Source organism: Hydra vulgaris, chromosome 03 (assembly GCF_038396675.1).
Source record: "Hydra vulgaris chromosome 03, alternate assembly HydraT2T_AEP".
NCBI lineage: Eukaryota > Metazoa > Cnidaria > Hydrozoa > Anthoathecata > Hydridae > Hydra > Hydra vulgaris.
The window spans coordinates 28,953,193-28,979,311 of record NC_088922.1 but is presented as its reverse complement, the minus strand read 5'-3'; the positions used below and the strand labels follow the sequence as shown (position 1 = coordinate 28,979,311).

The 26,119-nt window shown below is 27.9% G+C and overlaps 1 protein-coding gene across 2 annotated transcripts in view; it reads right to left on the bottom strand.

Annotated features, from left to right (window-relative positions):
* Window positions 1-26,119, bottom strand: part of LOC100211926 (E3 ubiquitin-protein ligase listerin) — a 181,666-nt gene that overhangs the window by 86,589 nt on the left and 68,958 nt on the right. For both annotated transcript variants that reach the window (XM_065792890.1, XM_065792891.1), the window contains exons 7-8: window positions 24,751-24,922; window positions 15,155-15,325 (exon numbers count right to left, since the gene is read on the bottom strand). In XM_065792890.1, coding sequence (XP_065648962.1) covers window positions 15,155-15,325; window positions 24,751-24,922 — 343 coding nt within the window. The remainder of the gene's footprint in view (window positions 1-15,154; window positions 15,326-24,750; window positions 24,923-26,119) is intronic.

Below are 26,119 nucleotides of genomic sequence, written 5' to 3'. Positions count from 1 at the left end.
ACTTGGTCGTCAAAAATAAAATTATTGTTTTCTAAAATGAAAGATGCTGATTCTAAGAGGAAATCGGAGGTGAATCGATCTGTAGAATTTTTCTTTTAATCTAAGTTTTCTTGTAAATTGTCTAATATCAGAGTTAATATGTAAATAATTTCCTTTAGTTGTCGGGCAGAATTTAGGTCCTTTTGATAGAATTTTTATTTGGGCAGTGGTCAGGTATTTGGTGGATAAGTTGATGACCTTAGGTTGTATTTTTTCGGAACTGCATTTATCCAGTTTTTTGAAGACAGAATTTCTGATGTGTTGTAGACTACATTACACATTTTGAATGGAAATCTAGTATTTTTTACGTTATTCCAAAAATTCATAAATACAATGAAATAATTAAAAAGGTTCGAGAATCTAGTTCTCCGTTTATAGAAATGAAAATTCCAAAAGATTTAAAAGCTCGACCTATTATTGCTGGAATAGACTCACCAACATCACACTTAAGCCAATTTCTTCATATAATATTATCTCCGATTGTAAAAAAACAAAAAATTTATATAAAAGATGATTGGGATTTCTGAAGAAAAATCCCTAGAAATATTGATTCAGACAGTGTAATACTAACATGTGACATTGTCAATCTATACACAAGTATTCCACATAATCTAGGTCTTAAAGCATTACAATACTGGATTGAAGAACAGAAAGATTTAATAGCAGATCGATTCACCTCCGATTTCCTCTTAGAATCGGCATCTTTCATTTTAGAAAACAATAATTTTATTTTTGACGACCAAGTATACCATCAGATTACAGGTACAGCCATGGGTACAGACTTTGCCCCAGACTATGCATGTCTTACAATTGGATTTTTAGAAGAAACTTTGCTTTTTCCGAAAATCTTACCAAAATACTTTTCAAAAGAAGAAGTTAAAAATATTGAACAGTTTTATTTTAGATATGTTGATGATGGTTTTAACATATGGCCAAAAAATCTAGACATCGCCAAGTTTAAAAGTTCTCTAGAAGAACTACATAATTCAATTAATTTTACGATTGATTTAGGTACACAATACAATAAAAACGGAAATATCTACAATGTCATTAATTTTTTAGATGTATCGGTTATTCTTAAAAACAATAAACATATCAAAACAGATATATTTTACAAAGAAACAAATACCCACGACTATTTAAATTACAATAGTTTTCATCCTTTCCACATAAAAAAGAATATACCATATAATCTTGCTAAAAGAATAATTGTTTTTACCTCGGATTATGCTACAGAAAAACTACGTTTAACGGAACTAAAATTATGGTTAAAAGAATGTCTTTACCCAGATAATATTATAGAAAAAGCATTTCATAATGCCAAATTACAAGGACCAGCACCTTTAAAAAAATCCAAAGAAGTTTTTCCTCTGGTAACTACATTTTATAGCAATTTAAACTGCCAGCCTATTTTAACAGAAACTAACCTTTTACTTAGTCTATCTACTAATGCAAGGGTAAAGGAGGTTTTTTCAAATATAAATCCAGTAATAGCCTACAAACAACCACCAAATTTACTTAGACAACTAACTTCTTCAAAATTTCATTCTATTTCATCTATCAAAAAAACGGGTTTATTCAAATGTAAAGATATTCGTTGTAAAATTTGCCAATTATATTTACAAGAAGTTGATAAGTTTGAGACGTCTAATGGAACTATTTGGAATATTAAAAGTCGCATTACTTGTAATAGCAAAAATGTTATTTATTATTTAAAGTGTTTATCATGTAATGGTTTATCTACTTACACTGGAAAAACAAATAATTTAAGAAACCGTACTAATGGTCATATTTCCAGTTGCAGAACAGGAAATTCTACAGACCAATTTGACAATCATGTATTTAAATGCCAGAGATTGCACAACAAAACTATAGAACCTTTTTTCCAACTCTTTGTTTTCCTTGAATTAAAAAGTGAAAAAAATTTGTTGTCATATGAAAGTCATTTACATAAACAAAAACATGACACATTTAATTGAGACTTCCTTTTTTTTAAAAAATGTTACAATGGTAACTCATAGTTACAATATAGCAATTTAATTTTTCTATTATCTAACTTTCTACAGTAATATAAAAAATTTGATAAAGCATTAAACATAGCACTACTGATAAAAATAGTGAAAGGCCTCTAGTGCTTTTTTATTATTTATATATTTATTTAAAAGAAATAAATCTTTTTTCAAATTTCAAAAATTCAATTATTGTTTTTTTTGCTTGGCATACCTTTTTCCATTATATACATACATATATATATATATATATATATATATTATATATATATATATATATATATATATATATATATATATATATATATATATATACGCTGTTAAAAAGTTCCGTCTTATTTTCCATTATTTGTACCGAGAGTACCCATTTGACAAAATTGAAAGGAAATTTTCTGTCTTTTTGAAAAATTTTGAAACATGGAAATTTCTGTTGGAAAAAGATTTTATTATGAAAGCCAAAGTAAAACTTTAGCATACAAACTTGTCACATTAAGAAGCGATTTTAGATTTTTTAGCTAGCGTGTTTTTTAAATATAACCAATTCTAATGTGTGTGTGTGTGTGTGTGTGTGTGTGTGTGTGTGTGTGTGTGTGTGTGTGTGTGTGTGTGTGTATATATACATATATATATATATATATATATATATATATATATATATATATATATATATATATATATATATATATATATATATATATATATATATTACCCTAATAATAATAATAAAATAATAATTATAAAATAGTAGCAATAAAAGTATTAATAAGAAGAAAAGTACACAATACTACAGGAAAATAATTGAATATAGAAAAAAGTAAGGGATTTAAAGAGAAAAGGTTACAAAACTTATCAGAATTTGAATTTGAGAAACAAAAAAAGTACTTATTATAATATATATATATATATATATATATATATATATATATATATATATATATATATATATATATATATATATATATATATATATATATATATATACAGGGTGTTCGGGGTAAATTTGACATATTTATAATTGATTGTATTTTTTTGTAGATTAGAGGTATTAATACACACTAAAGGTCATTTAAAAGTTTGAACCTTTCTTCATTCATATACAAGATGTCAGAAAGGATGGATGACTGGAACCCACCTGAATCATGGAAGAGAATAACTTGCATCATGATGATTCGTGCTGGCCATCAAAATAAGGATATTATGACTGCTGTCCAATGCTCCCTGAACACAATAAAAACAATCAGGTATGAACTAGAGACTTGCAATGGTGACTACGAGGATGTAGTAAGAAGAAAGATCCCTAGCAGACGATCTGATTGCGTTCGTACAGCAGAATTCCTCGCAAGTCTGCAGGAACAGGTGTTGAAGAACCCTGGCATTGGAATTTGGGCTTTGTCACGTGAAATGAATGTTGCATCCTCTGGATACTTGTATGAGTAGTAGCGAAGGTCTTCATTGAGTGCAAGCTTCATAGTAGAGGATGCAACATTCATTTCACGTGACAAAGCCCGAATTCCAATGCCAGGGTTCTTCAACACCTGTTCCTGCAGACTTGTGAGGAATTCTGCTGTACGAACGCAATCAGATCGTCTGCTAGGGATCTTTCTTCTTACTACATCCTCGTAGTCACCATTGCAAGTCTCTAGTTCATACCTGATTGTTTTTACTGTGTTCAGGGAGCATTAGGCAGCAGTCATAATATCCTTATTTTGATGGCCAGCACGAATCATCATGATGCAAGTTATTCTCTTCCATGATTCAGGTGGGTTCCAGTCATCTATCCTTTCTGACATCTTGTATATGAATGAAGAAGGGTTCAAACTTTTAAATGACCTGTAGTGTGTATTAATACCTCTAATCTACAAAAAAATACAATCAATTATAAATATGTCAAATTTACCCCGAACACCCTGTATATATATATATATATTTTATATATATTTAAGTGAAATGTATATAAATTTTTTGTGAAAATTATATATAGATAAAATTAGATACTCTGCTTTGGTCAGTTTTATGGTTTTTTTTACTTCTAATTTTTCATTTTATTTGTCAATACTTCATCTTTACATATGCTAATTTTATTGTATTTTAGTTTAAATATAAAATGAAAACTGGTTTTCTTTTCAAGATTGTTTTAATGACAACCACGAGGATTCTCTTAACTGTACATTCATTAACCAAATTTTCACCATTTGTTCAATAACCGGATGCACAGGTACCCACCTGTGTAGTGAAAATAGTAAAATTATAATTCACAACATTTTTTGTGAAAAAAAGAAGTTTTTTTTTCTTTATTAGAAAGTAATAATACTATAAACAGTATTTAGTGATGGATAATACAATGGATGATGGATGGATTTATGGAAATACGATGGATTCATCAGGTTTTCAACAGTAAAGAGTAATTTCCTTGTTTTATTTTTGAATAAATTAATTTGTACTTTCAATCAAAAAATAAATAATAAACTGAAAACGTTTTTCAATAGAAATATATATATATAACTTTTTTCAATAGAAATATTTTATTTGATTTGAAATATCTGATGGTGAAGAATCTGGCAATGGCCATGTGTTGGATAGTGACAATGATGAATTTTTACCAGAGAGTGAAATGGCAGTTTCAGATTTTGATGATACTGGTAATTTACAATTCCATTTTCTATTATGCAACAATGATTATGAAATATAATGTTTTATATATTGTACATATTTTTACAAGAAATTGATGAGAATGCACTCGGTGAAGATGAAGAAAGTGAAACAGAAGATGATAATGATAAAGATGAAGAAAGTGAATTAGAAAGACCAGTTAGTGGGCCAGTTATGGTAGCAAAAGATAGTACTAAGTGGGTTTAGACACCAAAAATGAACATCAAGTTGCAAGGCATATTATTGTACAACAGAGATATGGACCTAAAAAAATAAAATATATGAACCAAAAAAAATACAGACCTAAAAAATTACGATAATAAAATATATGGACCTAAATAAGATATGGACCTAAAAATATCTTGAGCTTCGGGAATTTTATGCATTCCTGGCTATTTTGATAACCTTTGGCGCCAACAACTCAAAAAATGACAATGCAAATGATATGTGGCAGTCCTACTCCTATCCATTGTATTGTGCAGCAATGGGCATCAATTGCTTTTGGAACACCATTCGTTTTATTCGACTTGATGATGCCAATACTCGTGCTCAACACAAGGAGATTGAAAGAGCTGCTCCAATACCAGACATTTGGACAATGCTTAATAATAATTTAGCAAAACATTATAACCTAACAGAGCACCTGACCATCGACGATCAACTTTACCCATATCGGTGTCAAACTAAATTCACTCAATATATTCCATCAAAGCCAGCCAAGTATGGAATTAAAGTATGGTGGATATGTGATGCAGAAAACTCATACCCTCTCACAGGTCAGATTTACACTGGAAAATTGAGTGCCATCATGAGAAAAATGTTGGTGAGAGCGTTGTAAAAGACTTGGTAGCACAATACAAAGGATCCGGTAAACATAACAATGGATAACTCACAACTCTGTCTTTAGCAAAATCTTACTATCCTGGGATCTAACAATTGTTGGCATTTTAAAGAAAAATAAAACGTACATTTCACCAGCAATGACTGCATTGAAAACACGAGAAGAACTATCCACCGTGTTTGGCTTTCATGAAGAAGTAACCCTGAACAATTATGTCCCCAAAAAAAAACAAAGCAGTGATTATGCTATTATCAATGCATCAGGTAGCAAAGATTGGTGATGATGCAAAGAAAAAACTAGAAATTATTGCATTTTACAACTGGTCAAAAGGTGGTGTTGACACAATGCATAAAATGCAATGGTAGATATACTACTAAAAGAGAAACTGAAAGGTAGCCTCTAACATTTGTATAAAATATTCTCGATGTTACCTGCTTTGCAGCATATATCTTTTACTATGAAAATAATAAAGTGCTTCAAAACAAAATCATATGAGCGATGATTATTTTACCGCAACTGGGCAGAGAGCTGTGTACTCTGTTTGAGGTATTGAGTTTGATAGCTAATAACTGCTATTGAATAATTAATTCCAAAAAATTTTGTCAAAAAAGTGGTTTATACTTAAACATTGGGGATCTGAGCAGTCATAAAAATATTTTAAAGTTAACAAACAAACTTTGGAAACTGGAATGGATACCCCGGTACCTGGTTACTGACGAGACAGTTAAAGATAAACTAACTTTTTTAATTTTGCATATGTTTTGATGATGTTTGATGTCTATATTTATATATATACTCATATATATATACATATATATATATATATATATATATATATATATATATATATATATATATATATATATATATATGTATATATACATACTTACATACATACATACATACATACATACATACATACATACATAAATATTTCAAATTCAATTCAATTAAATGTCGCATTGATAAAATATTTAATTTAAAAAAAGTACAAAAGAATGTGTGCATGCATTATCACCTTGAGCAATCGAGAGAAAGTCTACAAGATCAAAAAAACTTTACGGATTTATTAAGAAAAACTGGACAAAAATCATTACAACTGATGAAAAACTATTCTACCTTACTGATTGTGATCAAAAACCCAAACATATTTACACACATACATATATATATATATATATATATATATTATATATATATATATATATATATATATATATATATATATATATATATATATATATATATATATATATATATATATATATATACATACATATATATATATATATATATATACACACACACACAGGGTGCGGAAAAAGTTCCCGTACAAAAGTATAATTTAAAAAAATTATCTGTATGGTGTTTTCTTTCAATAGATAGTGTGTTTTTAGTATTCTTTTGTAATCCTTCGTATTCTTTTAGTATTATTTTGTTTTAAATTAAAGTATAATTTGTTTCTTATCTTGTACAGGAACTTTTGCTGTTTTTGCTGTTTATATTTTTGTACGCGAACTTTTTCTGCATTTTGTGTGTGTGTGTATATATATATATATATATATATATATATATATATATATATATATATATATATATATATATATATATATGTACATATAACTTAGATATTCGTAGAGAAAGATTAAGAAATTTGTAGAGAATAAGAAATGATCAGAAAAGGAACCAATCAAAGTTTCAATAACCACCATTGGTAGAGTCAAAAATAATGTGGCGAGAATTAAAAGAAAAGATGATTTAAATGGCAAAAAAGCTGAACCTTGACATCGACCATTAAAGCTAAATTTATGTCAAATTTTTCAGATGAAAAATTTATTAATAAAAAGACAAACCACCTATTATTTCTGAGTTATCTAGAAAGTTTAAGATATCAAGAAATTCAATTAAATGTCACATTGATAAAATATTTAATTTAAAAAAAGTACAAAAGAATGTGTGCATGCATTATCACTTTGAGCAATCGAGAGAAAGTCTTCAAGATCAAAAAAACTTTATGGATTTATTAAGAAAAACTGGACAAAAACCATTACAACTGATGAAAAACTATTAGTTATATATATATATATATATATATATATATATATATATATATATATATATATATATATATATATATATATATATATATATATATATATTAATATAAATGTCTATTATAAAATATTTATATCATTTTTGTGTTCACATTTGTTGATATTTAGATAAGAAAGCACTCAAAGGTGTAAGAGTTAAAAGGTTAGTTATAAGTATTATAATTCATATTTAGAACAAGAAGAAAATAAAAATATTATCTTTCAAAATTATAAAACTGTTTTATACTTTTTAAATATATTTTATTATAGTCTATTGAAGTAGACATTCTGCAAAAAAAAAAAAGGATTCAAGATTTAAAACAATTTTTAATTTAAGCATAAACAAAAAAAAAAAAATTTTTTAAATGATAAAAAGCATTTCATTGATTTCATATTTATTTTTTTAGTGATGACAATGGACCATATAGGTAAAAAAAATTTCATTTATAAATTGTTAATTTTCTGTTATATTATAGTTATGTTTTATAATTTTTTTTAGCTTGGTTAAGGTTAGATATAAGTATGTATCTTTATTATTAAATTTTAAACTTGAGTTTTGAAATGGTTTTATATTAAATAAAAATAATAATTTGATAAATTAAGTTTTCATTATAGAACAGAAAAGAAAACTTGGGTTTTATTGTTAAATTGTTGAGTTATTTTGAAAGTAAATTTAGTAAAATTATTAGAATTTGATTTTGTAGTTGAAGTTGTAAAGTTTTTTATTTATTTAATAATATAAAAAAATCTAATTTTGAATTTGGAAGTAGTGGCATATGACGCCAACAGAAAATTTGGTTATCACCATTACAATGACAAAAACTGAGATTGGTTACATTGCACTTTAAAAACTATCATACTTCAATTTAAGTTTTTATTTCTTGTAGGTATTTATTGCTCAAAAGAATATTTAATTTTATGCAGAGTTATTTGTTGCTTGACCTTAGTTAAATCACTCATATTGAGTATCAACTATTGCATATAATGAGTGTTTTCTATAATTTATTACTCTGTTAAATATTAAAATCTTTCCTTACTCAAAAAGTTGACTAGAAATGGAAAAGAAAAGAAAGACTGTATTTTTGTGTATTTGGATTGATTTACTTATATTTATATTTATTATTTAACCAATATATATTACTTAAAGATAAGTTTTTAAGTATATCTTTATTGTAAATGTATATAGGGATATGTAATATAATTATATTATTATGTGCATGTATATACCTTATCAAAATTGTTAATAATTTTTTTGAAAGTGTTTATTATTTTACTAATTTATTATTTATTTGTGTATTTGCTGTTGAAGTGAAATGTAAATTACGGAAAATTTAATATTTTTAAAATAAATCAAAGAAAATTTGTTTTCAGAAAATGTTTTCAAAATCATACAATAGATTTTATATATATATATATGATATTTGCTAGAAAAAATTTGTTTAAACTTTCATATAAACAGAATATAAACTGCAACATTACTTTTAATTACAGAAACTATCAGGCAGCTGAGTTAGTGCAACCTTTCCATTGTTTAACAGGAAAAACTTGCTTAAATTTATACGTTTATTTACAGATAAGTTCCGTCAGCTGCGATGACCGAACCTCCCGTTGTTTAACGGAAAAAACCCATTATAATTTAACAGTAAAAATCTGTTTGTTTACAGAAACTTCTGTTTACATGCGATAGCTTTTTCCCTAAAATAACAGGTAGTTTGGTCATCGGCAGCTGCTGGAACTTTTCATATATATATATATATATATATATATATATATATATATATATATATATATATATATATATATATATGTATATATATATATATGTATGTATGTATATGTATGTAAACACATATGTATATATATACATACATATATGTTTATATATACATAAACATGTGTGTGTATGTATGTATATGTAGATATATATATATATATATCTATATATATATATATTATATATATATATATATATATATATACATATACATACATACACACACATGTTTATGTATATATAAACATATATGTATGTATATATATACATATGTGTTTACATACATATACATACATACATATATATATATATACATATATATATATATATATATATATATATATATATATATATATATATATATATATATATATATATATATATATATATATACACACACATACATATATATGTGTATATTAGGGGGTTGACTTTTTCACAACTATATTTGGGTATAATGCCAAAATATGACATTCTACATTAGATTACCAATTTTAAAAGTTCTATTGACTCAAGTTACAAAAACGTCCCCCGTAATAAGAAAAATATGTTTTTGTTTGAGAAATACATAAAAATCGACAAATTAGCAGATAAATAACAATTTATTTTGACAAAATAACTTTCAGTTAAACAAGATACAATTTAAAAGTTTTTTTGCAGAATAAATCTGTAGTTCATTTTGTCTATATCTCTGGCACGAATTTCTTGCATAACTTTTATGGCTCTTTCAGCACAAATATTGGATCTCTGAATTCCTTGTATTCTGCTGGGCTCCTGTGACCAAATTCTTTTTAAGATCTTCATGACTGAAGTTGAAGTAAGTGCGCTTTCTAAATTTTTAAAATCATGTTCTGAGTATTGCATGTCAGAAAACCATATATCAGGTAAAGATGATGCAATGAAGTCACAAATCAAGTGCAATTGATTATTATCCGATTCAGTTAAAATAAAAGCCAGAAGGGCATAGATTACTCTTGAATTCTATCTGGCATTGTGCAATGATGGCAGACTTTTGAAGTTTATAGCTGGAAAGCTGCCATTCACCTTCATGTATCAGTAACTTTGTACCAACTTGAACAAAAACTCTATGTTGTCTCTCCATTTACTAGTCTTCACTTTACAAATTTGTTCACCTTGCTTGAAGCTTGACTTCAAATTTTCATAATTTTTGCAGGTTTTCAATAAATTTGTAATGTAATTCTAGCGATTTTGACACTCCTTTGTTAAGAATTTCATTCATAATATGTTTCAAAATTGTGTCCAACACATGATGCTGACAACTAATAAATTGAAATGGTTCAAGATTTTTTTCTTTCAAATTCTCTTTGCAATTGAATTAAAACTCCATTTCTACTCCCAGTATTCACACTTGTAGTATCAGATATCATAACTTTAGTTGAAAATTATCCAACACTTCAACTATTCCACTGTAAATACTAATAGCTTTCCCATCATCTAGATTTAAAATGGCTAGTTTCACCTCCTTTTCTGCATTTTTTAAAACCAAGACTTGATACTCCTTCACTGACATTCTTTTACAGTCGTAATGCAACACTCAATTCTCATTTTTTAAATTACTTACCATGTGCTTTTCCATTTTTTGAGCTGCTGACATTGTAACTCTATAAACCCTAGATTTAGATGGGGCTTGTACATTGACACCACATTCAGATAAATTTTTGCAAACTTTTGCTGATTTCTAAATACTTAGTTTTGACTTCTTAATTAAGTTAACAGCCACAGTGGTGTTCTCATATTTTCTCTTAACTTTTTTATCTGAAAGAATATAATTAGAATCTTGTTCATCATTTTGTTCATTGCCTTCTTCATTGTTGTCACTGAACTCTACTGTATCTGTTTCAGGCATGCTAGGTCTCTTCCTGCCAGCCTTAGATGGATGTACTTTAACAGTTTTTGATGTACAATAACAAACTTGACCATTAGTATCCACTTGTAAGAAATAAAATGCTTTGTCTTCGTTGCTAAGCCAGTTATCATTTACTTTAATTATATCAAATAAATAATTCCACTTTTCTTTAAGACATTATTTAGATTTTTGAACTGAATGATATTTGTTAATGAGAATTTCTAGTTTTTTTGTTATAGACCTTTCATTTATTTTTGGTAAACTAACTTCTCTAAATTTGAGAAGCAAATAAACCGACCAATAACAGAATAAGCATTTGGCATTTTATTCAAATTATCAAGTGGCTCTAAAACTTGGGTATGTGAGATCTTGTTGATTTTGATTTCTCAAAGTGGACTAGATTTTGAGACCAAGCTTTGATATTTTCAGGTTTTTCTGCAAACTTATTCTTGACATTTCTAAAATATAAAGTATACATTAATTATAATTGTAGGTTACGTATGAAGCTTAAAATTAAATCTATATTACATTTTAAGCACACATAAATAACTTATTTTAACTATATTAATTGTAGATTTTAGGAAACACAAAATAATCACCTTGATTTGAACACGCTTATTTTTACAGCAAACAACAATTAAAGATGACACTTGCAGAAGCAATTAGTATTTGATGAATTTAAATAATTTATACATCATCCATACACCGTTAGTCGTGTTATTCAACGTTTTTCTCAAACAAAATCGATCAAACGCAAATCTGGTGGTGGAAGAAAGGAAGGTTTTAAATATATAAAACTAGTTAAAAAACTAGTTAACAGGTTTAAGAATAACCCAAGCCTTTCACTAAAGGAACGCACAAAAATATATGGATTTTCTCATAGTTTTGTTGCAAAAGTTAGAAACAAACATGGTTTTCATTCTTTTAAAGCACAAAAAGTGCCCAACCATTCTGAAACTCAACAAAAAAGTGCAAGAACCCACGGCAGAAAGTTGTATGACAATTTTATTTCTAAAAATTTCTGTATTATTGAAGACAATGAAACTTATATCAAGCGCGATCTTCAACAAATTCCTGGTGCTGTTTATTATATTACCAAATATAAAGGAAAAAACAGATAAGAAATTTAAATACACAAAACATGACAAGTTTGCTAAAAAAGCTTTGATTTGGCAAGCTATTTGCAGTTGCGGCAAAAAATCAGCACCTTACATTTCTCAGTCCACACTTTCTGGTCAAATATATGTTAAAGAATATTTACAAAAACGCCTTTTACCTCTCATTAAATCACACAATAACAGAGCTGTGTTCTGGCCTGATTTAGCTTCAATTCATTATTGTAAACTAGCTATGGAATGGTATAAAAAGAATAATGTGAAATTTGTGCCTAAAACAGAAAATACTCTAAACTGCTTAGAATTGAGAGTTATTGAAAAGTACTGGGTTATTATTAAAAAAAAATTGAAAAAAACAAAAAAGCTTTGCAGAAACATTAAAGATATTAAAATATCATTTAAAAAGGCATCAAAGAGTTTTGATTCTTATTCTGTGCGCAAGCTTATGGGTACCACTAAAGCAAAAGCTCGAAATTTTATTAGATTCCCACAGGAATAATTAATTTTTTTTTTTAATGTTTGATCTTCTTATATTATTGTATTAAAATTATTACTAGTACTATAGTTCAAGTTCAAAATAAAGACACTAAAATCCGAATAAATTTATTCTATAAAGATGATCCCTACAGAATTCTGTTATGAGTTTTTCTGGATCAAGTTGGTTTGCACAGTTTGAATAGATGTGTAACATTGTCAAATTATTCAGCCTCTGCTGTTTCATCGTTGTTCTCAGAAAATTTTTGAGTTTTCTCATTGTTGAAAATGCTCGTTCAATAACAGCATTTGTTGCTGGAGTAACTAGAATCAGCTTGAGCAATTTGACAACTTCAGAAATAGAAGATAATTGAGAAGAGGAAAACTGTGTGAGATGTGAGACAACATCACTGACATATCTTGGAATTTCATCAAACATTGTTCTGTATAGCCCAAGTTGCGCATCTAGTAAGTCCGTGTCAATATCTGAGTCTTCTTTATCCATGCTATGGTATCTGTGACATCTTCAGAAAGCAAAAGTTTATTCAGCTTTTCAAGTTGTTTCTATTCTGTCCTGCTTGATCAAAACGATATTTGATAGTGTCAACAGAAGAATCAATTACATTGTAGTATGTGGCACGATAGTACTGAACGGCTGTCTCAACATAATGATATGTGGTACTACAATCCTCATACCATGCTGGCATCTTCCTTTTTCTTGAAAGCTTGGGTTCCTTGAGGACTGGGAAATCATTAGCATGCTTCTGAATTTTTTGCCACCACATATTGAACCACTCCTCATTTCGCATATCCATGAGTGTTTTGACAGTCAACATTGCAATGTCCCTTCCTTCAGAAGCAGACATACATGTCTGTTGAAGGGTTTTAGATAAGTTATCAGTAATCATAAAAATACGTAATCATAAAAACGTATCAGTAATCATAAAAAAATAAATCATATAAATAATATTTAATATTTTGTTTATATAAATAGATATATACATAATCTATCAAAATATATATATTTTTAATATAGATAGCTTGGCATTTGGCTACCATTATATAGTCTAAATGCTAGGCATGATAGCATATAGTAGTTACCTTTTTTTAATAGTGACATTTAAAAAATAAAACTTAGTCAATATATAATATAATAAATACTTCTATTATATAATTATAATATATATAAAGAATAAAATCATTATTAGAAATTTTTTGCTTTAATATTTATATATATAGGAATTTTATATTACCTAATAACAATTAATTAAAATTTGATTATTCAATTCAACAAAACAATCTTGATTTATAAATAATAATTTCCATCATTAAGAAATATCTTATTTTTAGCCAATTTTGGAAGGACTCTGATAAAAAAAATAGAACAACATAATCTTTTGAAATATAAATTACTTCCAGGCATATTAACATATGTAATTTTGGAATATATCATTATAGTTATGTTGCCAAAACAAGAGACCGAATGGAATGGAAATTAACCTTGTCCAATATATCAATTATAATCTCTAAAATAATAATGTAAAGTGTTTCAAAAACTTACGTTTAAAAACTTCTCGTTTTTGTTCAAATTTGAAACAGCGCAACTTTTAAATAGATTATTTCTGTATTCAAAAATAAATGTATTTCGAATCAAATAATTTTTACTTTGTGTGCATATGTGGTTTTTTCAGTTAATCGGCTTTTTGGCGCTATCAAAACGTTACTTATCGGTAAATACCTTGTTAATCAATTGTTAAAAAATTTAACCAAGACAAGAAGGCCAAAAAAAAGTTAATACAAAAATATATACATTTTTAAATAGATATATTTTTAACAATTTTTAAAAAAAAATTTTTTCAGGGGCAATAATTTTTTAAAGGCACAACTAAAAAGGGCGCCATCATTTTTTTCTCAGGGGGCTCTGGCCCACCCAGGCCCCCTGGTTCCAAGGCCCATAATATATATATATATATATATATATATATATATATATATATATATATATATATATATATATAAATATACACACACATATATATATATATATATATATATATATATATATATATATATATATATATATATATATATATATATACACATATATAAATATACACATATATATATATACACATATATAAATATACACATATATAAATAAACACATATATATATATATATATATATATATATATATATATATATATATATATATATATATATATATATATATATATATACACATTATAAAACTCTAATAAATGATATTTGTTTATAAAAATACACTAGTTACCTGGAACTTTGATGTAAAAATCAAAATTAAATCCCACAATGGTCGAACAACAGTTGAGTCTTGCTCACCAAAAGAATTGAGAATAGTTGAAGCTAACGCTGATATATATTCATTTATAACTGTGGACTTCAGCAAGCAAGTTAAAATTAAAGTGTAAAATGATGAACGTATCTAAATAGAAAAGTTTTCAAAAAAAAGTTTGAAAAAAATGACCTTAAACTAAACTAAATGACCTTAAAAAAAAAGTCTTAAAAATCAATCTGGGATTTTTAAAAATACAAACTGGGTCTTAAAAGAAAGCCAAACTTTGCCTTTCTTAAATGAAAATTAAATGCAAATAAAAAGCTTATTTTTTATCTAAGCAAAATGTCAGCAAAAAATAAAAAAAATTGGTACGCAACAATCAATTTGAAATTTGTCCTTTATGTATGTAAAAATAACAATATTAAATCTTATAATTGATTGCTTATAAATTTAATAAAATAAAACTATAAATTTACCCTTACTAAGTTTTTATTTGTATATATTTTTTTTACCCTTACCTTATTTAAGTCTTTGTTTATAACTTATTTTACATAAGTCTTTATTTGTATATACTTTTTGGTGACCTGTAAAAACACCTTAGCATAGCTGGTTAACTAGGCATTTAAGTTAGCTGATCAAAACTTTAAAATATCAATAATTTTAACTCATTGGTTTATCGCTAGCAACAGATTAGTAAATGATCAATAATTCTGACTCATTCGCTTATCCGAAACATATTCCAAAATGCTTCATCCAAAAGTTTGCTAAAATCTTTATAAACCTACCATTTATAAAGATGATATTTTTTTATTTTTTAGATTTTTCTTTCCTCTATTCAGATTTGGTAGTAACTAAAATTTTATTTTTCTAAAACTTGGTACCTTTTCAAATTGTGTGCCTTGATTCACATACATGATTATTACATGTAATTGGAATTAAAGTCAACATTTTGAAACACGTGCAATAGGGTTTTTTTGGAATAAGAAGTTTGATAATGTAGTGACTTGTTTATTAAGAGAAAGAAAAAAAAGAGATCTGGATTTTGTATAAGTTGGAGTACTTCTCAATATATATTTAGACTAATAAACTGAAGTGTAAAGAAACTACAGAAACACTTATAAAAATAATAAATTGGACTTTTTGATATCTGCTCTTGCGACCTAAATATTGATCTCTGTGATATTGATATAATAAAAATGTCAAGTGTATGGAATATAATTGTTCTGGTATTCTTACATTTTTTTGTAAAAAATAAAAAGGTCAAAACATAGCTTTTTTATAAATGTATACTCAAATGATTTTTTTTTTAAATTAGACGAATAAAAGAAAAGAAAAAACCTATTTCAATAAATAATATTTTTCAATAAAATAATTTAAAATAAACAGTTAAAAAGAGATAATTAAACTTTAATCTGCCTTAAATTAAAAATAACAAAAAAAATTTTTATTTAAGGATTGATGGTGTTGAGCCTTGATGTTGATGGTAAAAATGATAATGAAACATTAATTGTAAGAAAAACAAAAACATAAGATAGAAAATTTTAGTAAAGTGATTCACAGAAAAAGAATATCATAAGACTGTGACTAAGAACTTCTTCCTAACCTTTATGACGGGGAATATCTTACATAACTTTACCTTGAAACTCTTGAACAGAATGATTCTTCAAACATTCTAAAAGCAGTTCCAATAGACAATACTTCGAAAAACACAGATCAAATCATGGATCAAATCATTAACTTATTTCTAAGCATAAATTAAAAGCTGAATACATCAAAAGAGTTTTATATCTAAATGATATTACAGTAAGACATTTGATGATATTTTATATTTATATTTTTATTAAATTTTTTATTTAACTTGTACTTAAAATTTTATCTAACTTGTACATAAACATAATTTAAATAAAAATTTATAATATTTTTTGAGATACTTGTTGCTTCAGGTAGAAAAAAATTGACTATGAGATAACAAATGAAATTTTTTGATTTTTCTAACTACAAACTACAAAAGTTTTAGATGATTAAATTTGATAAACATGTATTACAAGGTATGTCATTGAACAAATATTACACAAATGCTGTATTTATAACTGTTCTTAATTTATAGTTTTTGATAAGTACTTTTATATTTCATATGATATGGTAATGTGTGTTTTTATTATGTGTCCTGCTGCCTTATAGGACTTTATCATGTCCTGCTGCCTTGTAGGGTTGTGTCATGTCTTGAATTGTCTCTGCCATTGTCTCTGCCTTTGCCATTGTCTCTGTTGCCTTATCTAACCTTTATCTTGCCTTAGTCTTGTCTTGCAATGTCTTGTCTTGCCTTGTCTTATCATGCCTTGTCTTGTCTTGCCTTTGTCTCTGCTTTGTGCCATGTCCTGCTGTCTTTATCATGACCTTTTATCATGTCCTGCTGCCTTGTAAGATACGCCTTTTTAGGCAAAGGCTAGGAGATGCCAACTCGGACTTAAAACACCCCCAACCTTGGGACTTTTGGATGAGTAAAGGCTAGAGATGGTGTCTCGTGATAAAAACACTCATCTTGGGCAGATGTTAAATGCATCCAGCTACTGTCTTGAAGAAGGCCTCCTAAGTAAAGACTTAAGAGCTAAACAGATTCTATCTATTGACCAGCCTCACACCCCTTCTTTATCACTTAAGCTGGTGCAGATTCATTTTTAATAAATTGTTTCCAGTTTAGGATGTTGAATGTTGGATCTTCTTGACTCGATGCATGAGTTTTGCTTGTGTCTCTGTTTTTATGACTAGGCAACTCATTTTATTATCTCCTAATGAGGGTAAAGCTCTAAAACTCAGATTTATGGTTCTGAGGCCAGCTGGTAGTCAGGTTTTCCAAACTCTGTAGTAGCTCTCAGAGAGGCTGATTCCATCAACAGCTGAAAAATATCAAAGTATTAACAGTGCCATGTTGCGCATGGATGGTGTCCCTGTTTATGCTTTTGGTGTGCATTGCCAAGGCCACATTTGGAGCCCTTTGTTATGGCTTAGGATTAATTAATAGTAATGAGGCAATCGCTTGGGCTGTTAAACAGTGTACTGAGAACTATCTATGCTTTGATTCAAGTTCTTTAACAAATTTAAAAATGAATAAAGTACCAAAAACTATGAAACACAAAAAACCATCGTCATCACCAAGATCTCTAAACCTATCGTTCACTAATATTCGTGGTCTTTAAAGTAACTTTTTTTCTGTTTAATCTTATTTCTTGTAAATTTCAAAAGACCTACTTGCTCTCTGTGAAACTAATTTGAGTTTGGCTGTCTCATCTTGTGATCTTAGTGTTGATAATTATCTTCCTTTAATTCATAAAGACTCTAATAGTCACATGCCTGGCTGGGCATTTACATTTGTAAGAATTCGCCAATTTGTCAGGAAACAAAGTTTGAATCCACGGACTATTCGTTTATATGTTTTCCTTTAGCACCACTTCACTCTACTGCCTTTCTCATTGTTCTATACCGCTTTCCTTCATCTCGAGACTGCACCCTTTTTGATATTATTTCTGATCATATTGACGAAGCCCTCTCTCTTTATCCATCAGCCAGTATTGTTATCGGTGACTTTAATGCTCATCACACTGAATGGCTTGACTCTAGTGTCAATGACTCAATTCCTAACTCAAATAGTCAACTTTCCAATTCGCTTTTCAGACAATCCGAATCATTTATATTCTATACTTGACTTATGTCTTGTTTCTGATCCTAGTCAGTGCTCAGTTTCTCCACATTCACCCTTAGGGGCTTCTGATCACAGCTTGATTTCTCTAAAACTATTATCTCATTTTTCTTTATCATCAGTATCCCCCCTATAATCGTACCTCTTACAACTACCTTAAAGCTGACTGAGACTCTTTGCGTGATTTTCTTTGTGATGGCCTTTGGATAGAAACCCTTCGCCTTCCTGTTTATAAATGTGCTTCCTACATAACTTCATGGATTCAGGCTGGCATGGAATCTTTTATTTTCTCTCAACGATTCCAGGTCAAGCCTCACTCTTCTCCTTGGTATACTTCATATTGTGCAGCTGAAATTGCCAATCGAAACCATTACTTCCATATCTATCACTAAAACAATACTCCAGATAACAGACGTCTGTTTATTACTGCTAGAAACCATGGTAAAAAGGTTTTGTCTAACGCCAAAGCTTACTATTCTCAGGTCTTGAAATCTCGTATTTCATCACGAAAATTAGGCTCTCTTGATTTCTGGAGAATCTTTAATAGTATTAATAATATAGGCAAATCTGTAACTCCACCTCTCTAGTATGGTTCAGACTTCACCTCTGGTTACCTCACCTAAAGACAAAGCTGAATTGTTTGCTAAGAATTTTTCATCAATATTGTCTCTTGATTCCACTAGTTGCAATCTACCTGATATAGCCATCAAACAGGTTGATTCATTGCTTGACATTCGTGTCACTCCAGCGTCTGTATCCAAAGAGATTTCTTGCTTCAACTCTTCTACAGCTTGTAGCCCGGACAACATACCTGTTATAGTCTTGCAGAAGTGTTCTCCAGAGCTATCTTTTATACTTTCAAAACTATTTAACAAAAGCTTATCAGAGTCTTGTTTTCCAGCCTGCTGGAAAGCAGCATCTGTTATCCCTATTTTCAAAAATTCTGGAGAGCGATCTGATTCGCCCAACTACTGTCCCATTTGTCTTCTTCCTATCATAAGGTAGGATTTTGAGTGTTTAATTAACAAACACTTAATCTCTCATCTTGAATCTAATAACTTTTTTTTTAATCATCAATATGGAAATCGATCTTCGTGTTCTAAAGCTGATTTGCTAACACTAATAACGGATAGGTTTTATCACGCATTAGATAAAGGTGAAGAGGTTAAGGCCATCGCTCTTGACATTTCTAAAGCTTTTGATAAAGTTTGGCATGCTGGTCTTTTCCATAAGCTTTCTTTATATGGTGTATCTGATAACACCTTTAAGCTTATTGTACCCTTCCTTTCCAATTGTGGTATAAAAGTTGTCCTTGATGGACAACACTCTTCTTCTTATTCTGTAACTTTAGGAGTTCCTCAAGGTTAAATTCTTGGCTCTATACTCTTTTTAATTTACATTAACGATCTTCCAGAGATTCTCACATCTAAGGTGGCATTGTTTGCTGATGATGCCACCATTTATTCTTGTCTTGATAAGAAGCCCACACTCTCTGATTGCTTGGAGGGGGCATTTGAGCTTGAAAAGGATCTTACTTTTGCTACAACATAGGGCTTACAGCGGCTGGTAAACTTTAATTCAGATAAAACTCAATTTTTTTCAGCCAATTGTTTTACATCATTGTAATATGTTTTTTATTTTGCAGTAATTTTATTTTGCAATAATTTTTTATTTTAAAAGTATTATTATTTTTTTTAATTTTAATTCACCTCCCCAAGGTCATGAAGACCACTACAGTCTAGGAGACTAATTTAGTTGTAGTTACAACCCTCTCTCAACTCTATAACTCTGAAACATATACCTTGAAAAACAAGGCCAGTGCGCGGAGAAACAAGTTTTTTTCTTGATAACATTCTAAAAAAATGTCTGTCTTTGAAAAATAATTCTTCTTTATTATAGTGTGCTTCATTTTTCCTTCAAGCATTTACTGTTTGTTTGTGACCATTCGTCAAACTTATATTTCAAAAATTTATTAATAGATATATATTTATTGACATTTTAATAGCTATAAAAATAAAGTCGACAATGTAAATTAGCAGAAAAGATGTATATGCATATATATCCTTAATATTTTCTATTCGAGATTCCTCCTTTCACTGCTATACGGAATAAATCATTTTCATTGTGGTCAAGTATAATTCCAAGTATGTTTCTAGGTATAGGTATTGTTATACCTATGTTATGGTATTGATTTGATGAGTAGCAAAATGATCTTTTTTTTTTAATGTTTTCATTATTTCATCAGGCAATGGTGTAAATTTTATCCAAACCTAGGTCAGGGATAAGATCTACTTTTCTGTAAAGTGTAGTGTAAGAGGATTGTTTAATACCAGTATGATAGTTAATATTTTAACTATTTTGTACAATTTTAGACCAATCGACAAACCTGTTAAGGTAGGTTCAGCAAGCCAAGCATTTAGCATCCTTTACGTCACAATTTTTTTACTTAAACTTTTCTACTCTTTGGCTTTAAGGGTAACAAGGCTTCCCATAAGCTATGAGTAAATCAAGTCATAATTGTTTTTAATCTTTAATAACACATGCAGTAAATTCCAATTAATTATTTGATTCTAACATCTGTGATGTTAAAAAATATCCATAAATTAAAATGTAACTTCAGCAGCACATTTTTTTATAAATGAATGCAGGATGCAATACTTAGTAAAATGGTCTTGATAAACCTTGCGACTTGTAAGTTTTAACTACAACAAAACTAGTTATTTACTGCAATACTGTCGATATCTTTTATTGATGAATAACTACCCTTTAAATGAAACCTCTTCTTTACATCTTCTTGGATTATTGTTCACTACTGACCTTTCATGGAAACCATACATACAATAGATTGTTAAGTTAGCATCTGCTGAAGTAGCTTCTCTTATCGTGTTTGCCATTTTCTTAATCTTGATTCCATTCTCTACCTGTGAAAAACTCTTATTCGCCCATGTATGGAATACTGTTGTCATATTTTGGCTGGTTCTTCTAATGATGCTCTTCTCATCTAGATAAAGTCCAAAAACATATACTTAGTTGGACCTGCTTTGTTTCCCAAACTTGAGCCTATATCACATTGTCATAAAGTTGCATCTCATTTTCTTTTCTTAAAATATTATCATGGTTGCTTATCAAAGGAGCTATCTTCTCTAGCTCCATCAACAAAAACTCATTCTCGCATGACTCGTCATTCAGTAAAGTCACATTTTTTTACTGTATCTGGCCCTGCATGCTCTAAAAACTTTTATTCCTCTATTTTTTTTCCCCACAATTTAACCCTTTGAAACTCTCTCCCACCGTGATTTTCTGACTCATACAATCTACAACTTTTCAAGTCTTCTGTCAACTGTTTCTTTGCTCTTTAACTCTGTACTTTATTAACGGGCAGGTCAGGTTATTCTGCTACTGGTAACATGTAACCCAGTACAATCTGCTTTATGCTTTATAAATCTCAAATCCGGCTTTGTATGGAATACTGTTGCCATATCTGGGGTGCATCTTTTAACGATGCCCTTTCTCTTTTAGACAAGATCCAGTAACTTCCAACTCTAATTAGTGGTTGGTTGCAGCCTTGTTGGAAGCAAAGATGTTTAAAAAAAAATCCAGTAACTCCCAACTTAATAGTGGTTGCTTGCATTTACAATCTTGCTGTATAAAGATTTTAAATGAATTCGTTACAATCCATTTAAAATCTTTATACAGCATAGATTGCATACCAATTAAATCAACTTGACCTCGAGAACCATAGCCTTCTGTTGAGTTTAACTAGGATCTTAAATTACTCGTTCATGATTTAATATACATTCTAAACACAATGATTGGAACAGTTTCTTTGATAATGTTAGCATATTTTGAAGTAAGAATTTTTAACATTTTATCTCTATGTGTGCATAATACAAATGGTCAGAATTTTTCTTATTCATTCACATTGCAAGTTAGCATACTTATTTCAAAATTAAATAGGTATGCAAATTTAAAATGTGGAATTCGCATGTTCTAACTATTTGTTAGTTGATGTAGCATATATATATATTAGGGCAATTCTACGGAGGAAAATGAAAAAGTAGTCAAATTTTACTATTTTTGTCAACTTTTAGCTAATAAACTTTTTAACCTTGCCTTCCGCACAACATAAGTTAAGTGGCATTTTCAGTAACAAGTTTGTCTTTTTTTTTGCTAGAGATTCAAAACCTTTTAGCTTATTTTATTCTTCACACTAACAGCTTCCATACAACATAGCTCAAAAGTTAATTTACAGTTTAAATAAGCAAATATTTGATAAAGTTGTTGCGCATGTAGCATAAGTTAAAAATGGAATTACCCATATGTATATGGGTGTGTGTATATATATATATATATATATATATATATATATATATATATATATATATATATATATATATATATATTAAACTAATAAAAACACTTATCTAACTTTTATCTTTTACAGCATGTTTTGCCATCAGTAGGCTCATCAGGAAGCTTCCTGATGAGCCTACTGATGGCAAAACATGCTGTAGAAGATAAAAGTTAGATAAGTGTTTTTACTAATTTATTATTGCTCTGTTCTTTAAGAACATTAAGCACTTTATTTGTAGAATAAACTGACATTTATATATATATATATATATATATATATATATATATATATATATATATATATATATATATATATATATATATATATATATATATATATATATATAGATCTATAGTTTGTTGGCTTTGGGAAGAGCGGAAGGAAAAAAGTGATTCTTACGCCAACATATACGTCACTTTTAATTACTTTTAACTTTCGTCCAACATTTCCGTGTTGGACGAAAGTAAAAACCATTAATTTAATTACAAATTAATCGTTTTTTAAAAAACCCACAAAAACGCAAATTTAATTGACCAGAATGTGTTTAAAAACATTCTGAATGTTTTTAAATTATTTTAAATGTTTTTAACAATATAAACCATGTTTTTATTTTAATTTTTTTTAATAAAAAGTTTTTATTTTTATTTTTTTTAATAAAATGTTTTTATTTTTATTTTTTTTACTGTAAATCATGCGCGGAGTGTTGCTACATCGACTATTATATAGCCTGACTTGCAAGGGAGTGCTGCTACATCGACTGACAAACAGCCTGACTCGCAAGGGAGTGCTGCTACATCGACTGACAAATAGCCTGACCCGCAAGGGAGTGCTGCTACATCGACTGAGGGTTTGGTTGGGGCAGGCAGTCTATCATTATTAAAAAAAAAAATTCCGGTCTTGCATTTTAATTTTTACTTTTGTCAACAAAATATGGAAAAAACTTTCGGACAACATCTAAGGGTTCTATATATATATATATATATATATATATATATATATATATATATATATATATATATATATATATATATATATATATATATATATATATATATATATATATATATATATATACATATATATATATATATATATATATATATATATATATATATATATATATATATATATATATATTAAATTTAAACTCACAAATAACATTAGTTATTTGTGAGTGTAAATTTAAAAAATACAATGATTTTATTTAATATTATTATCTTTTAAAAATACGAGTTCATTAATTTTTAAGCATGAAGTTAATTTTATGTGCTTAATTTTAACCATGAAGAACTATTACTTGGATGAAAATTTAAAAAAATAAAAAAAATTGATTGTCAATTCCATGCGTTAGCGGATCGAATTGACTGCTTGCCTCCGATTTCTTGTTTTCCACAAACTATATATATAATATATATATATATATATATATATATATATATATATATATATATATATATATATATATATATATATATATATATATATATATATATATAAACACACGCTTTAAAAATATCTTACCAAACCAGAAGAGTGTTTAGAATACTTCCAAAAGCTTTTATCAGCAGCAAAGACTTTAATAGATTGTTCAAACAGCTTTAAATCAATATTTTTTATCATATAATCAAATGCAAGCATTGAACTTGAAACTACTCTTATATATTTTGCTTCTCTTTCTTCTAAAGGTGAAGTTCTAAAATAGATTTGTTTAAACTTAAATATAAAAAACTTTCAGTTTATACAAAAATAAAGAGAATAACTATAATCCAATATAATGTATATATATTATACATAATATTATATATTATAATATAAATATTGTTCAAAATTTCAAAATATTTTATGAAAATTTTTCTTGAAAGACTTTTATAACTTTGTCTTTGGATAAAAATTTTATTAAAAATGATCTTCATAATATTATACTTAAGTATAAAAATGAAGATAAAACATTAAAACTTTTCTCTGTAAAACCCATGAAGTTTATTCAACCAACAAAAATTATCGTAGTTTATATTTCATTACAGATGAATTGTAGTGTTAAATACATTGCCTTAGAAATTAAAAGTTCCAATCAAAGTCATTAAATTCAACACTCTACAAAATACTATTCAAACCATTACTTGTCCACAAAAATATTGGCAACAAAGACTTTTAAAGACAACCAATTGAATGTAAGATCCTAGATGCATGGAAGAGTTAAATAATTAAGGTAGTGGTAGACTAGAAAGCAAGGTAGACTGCACACTAGTAAGTGACCGGGGCCCCGGCCCTGGCTAAAAATGAGACTTTTTGCAAATCCAGCAAAGGCCCTAGTAAAATTGTAAGATTTAGCAAGGGCTAGAAATAAATTTATAATTTTTTATATATTATAACTTTATACTTACATTTACTATTTATTAAATACTGGCATATATTTACGCCAGTATTTAATAAATAGGGACAGATAATGTAAAAAGATGTAACTTGTTGAATAAGAATTTTTTTTTGGTATTGCAACTTCGCCTTTGTTTTTGCAACAGCGCTATCATTTTTGCAACCACATCACCCTCAATAAGTCAAATCAGCACTGGTCAGAAAATGTTTAAGCTTTCCTCCATTAAGTTTACTTAAGGAATCTTCAAAAATTTGTTTAAGGTGGTTTTAGATTTTTAAGAATGTTTTGAAAAGTTTGTTTTTAGTTTTTTAAACGAATTATAAAAATAGATCTTATCAAAAAATAAAAATGCCTTATGTAAAAAAATAATCGATATCCAATGCCACGGAGGAACAATTGGTGATGGCTATGTTGTCTGTAAAATATGTGCAGGTATTAAATTGTTGATGTATTTGTTGTTGGTATCTTAACATAAGGCTTATGTATATACAAAATAGTATAAAGTATAAAATAGTA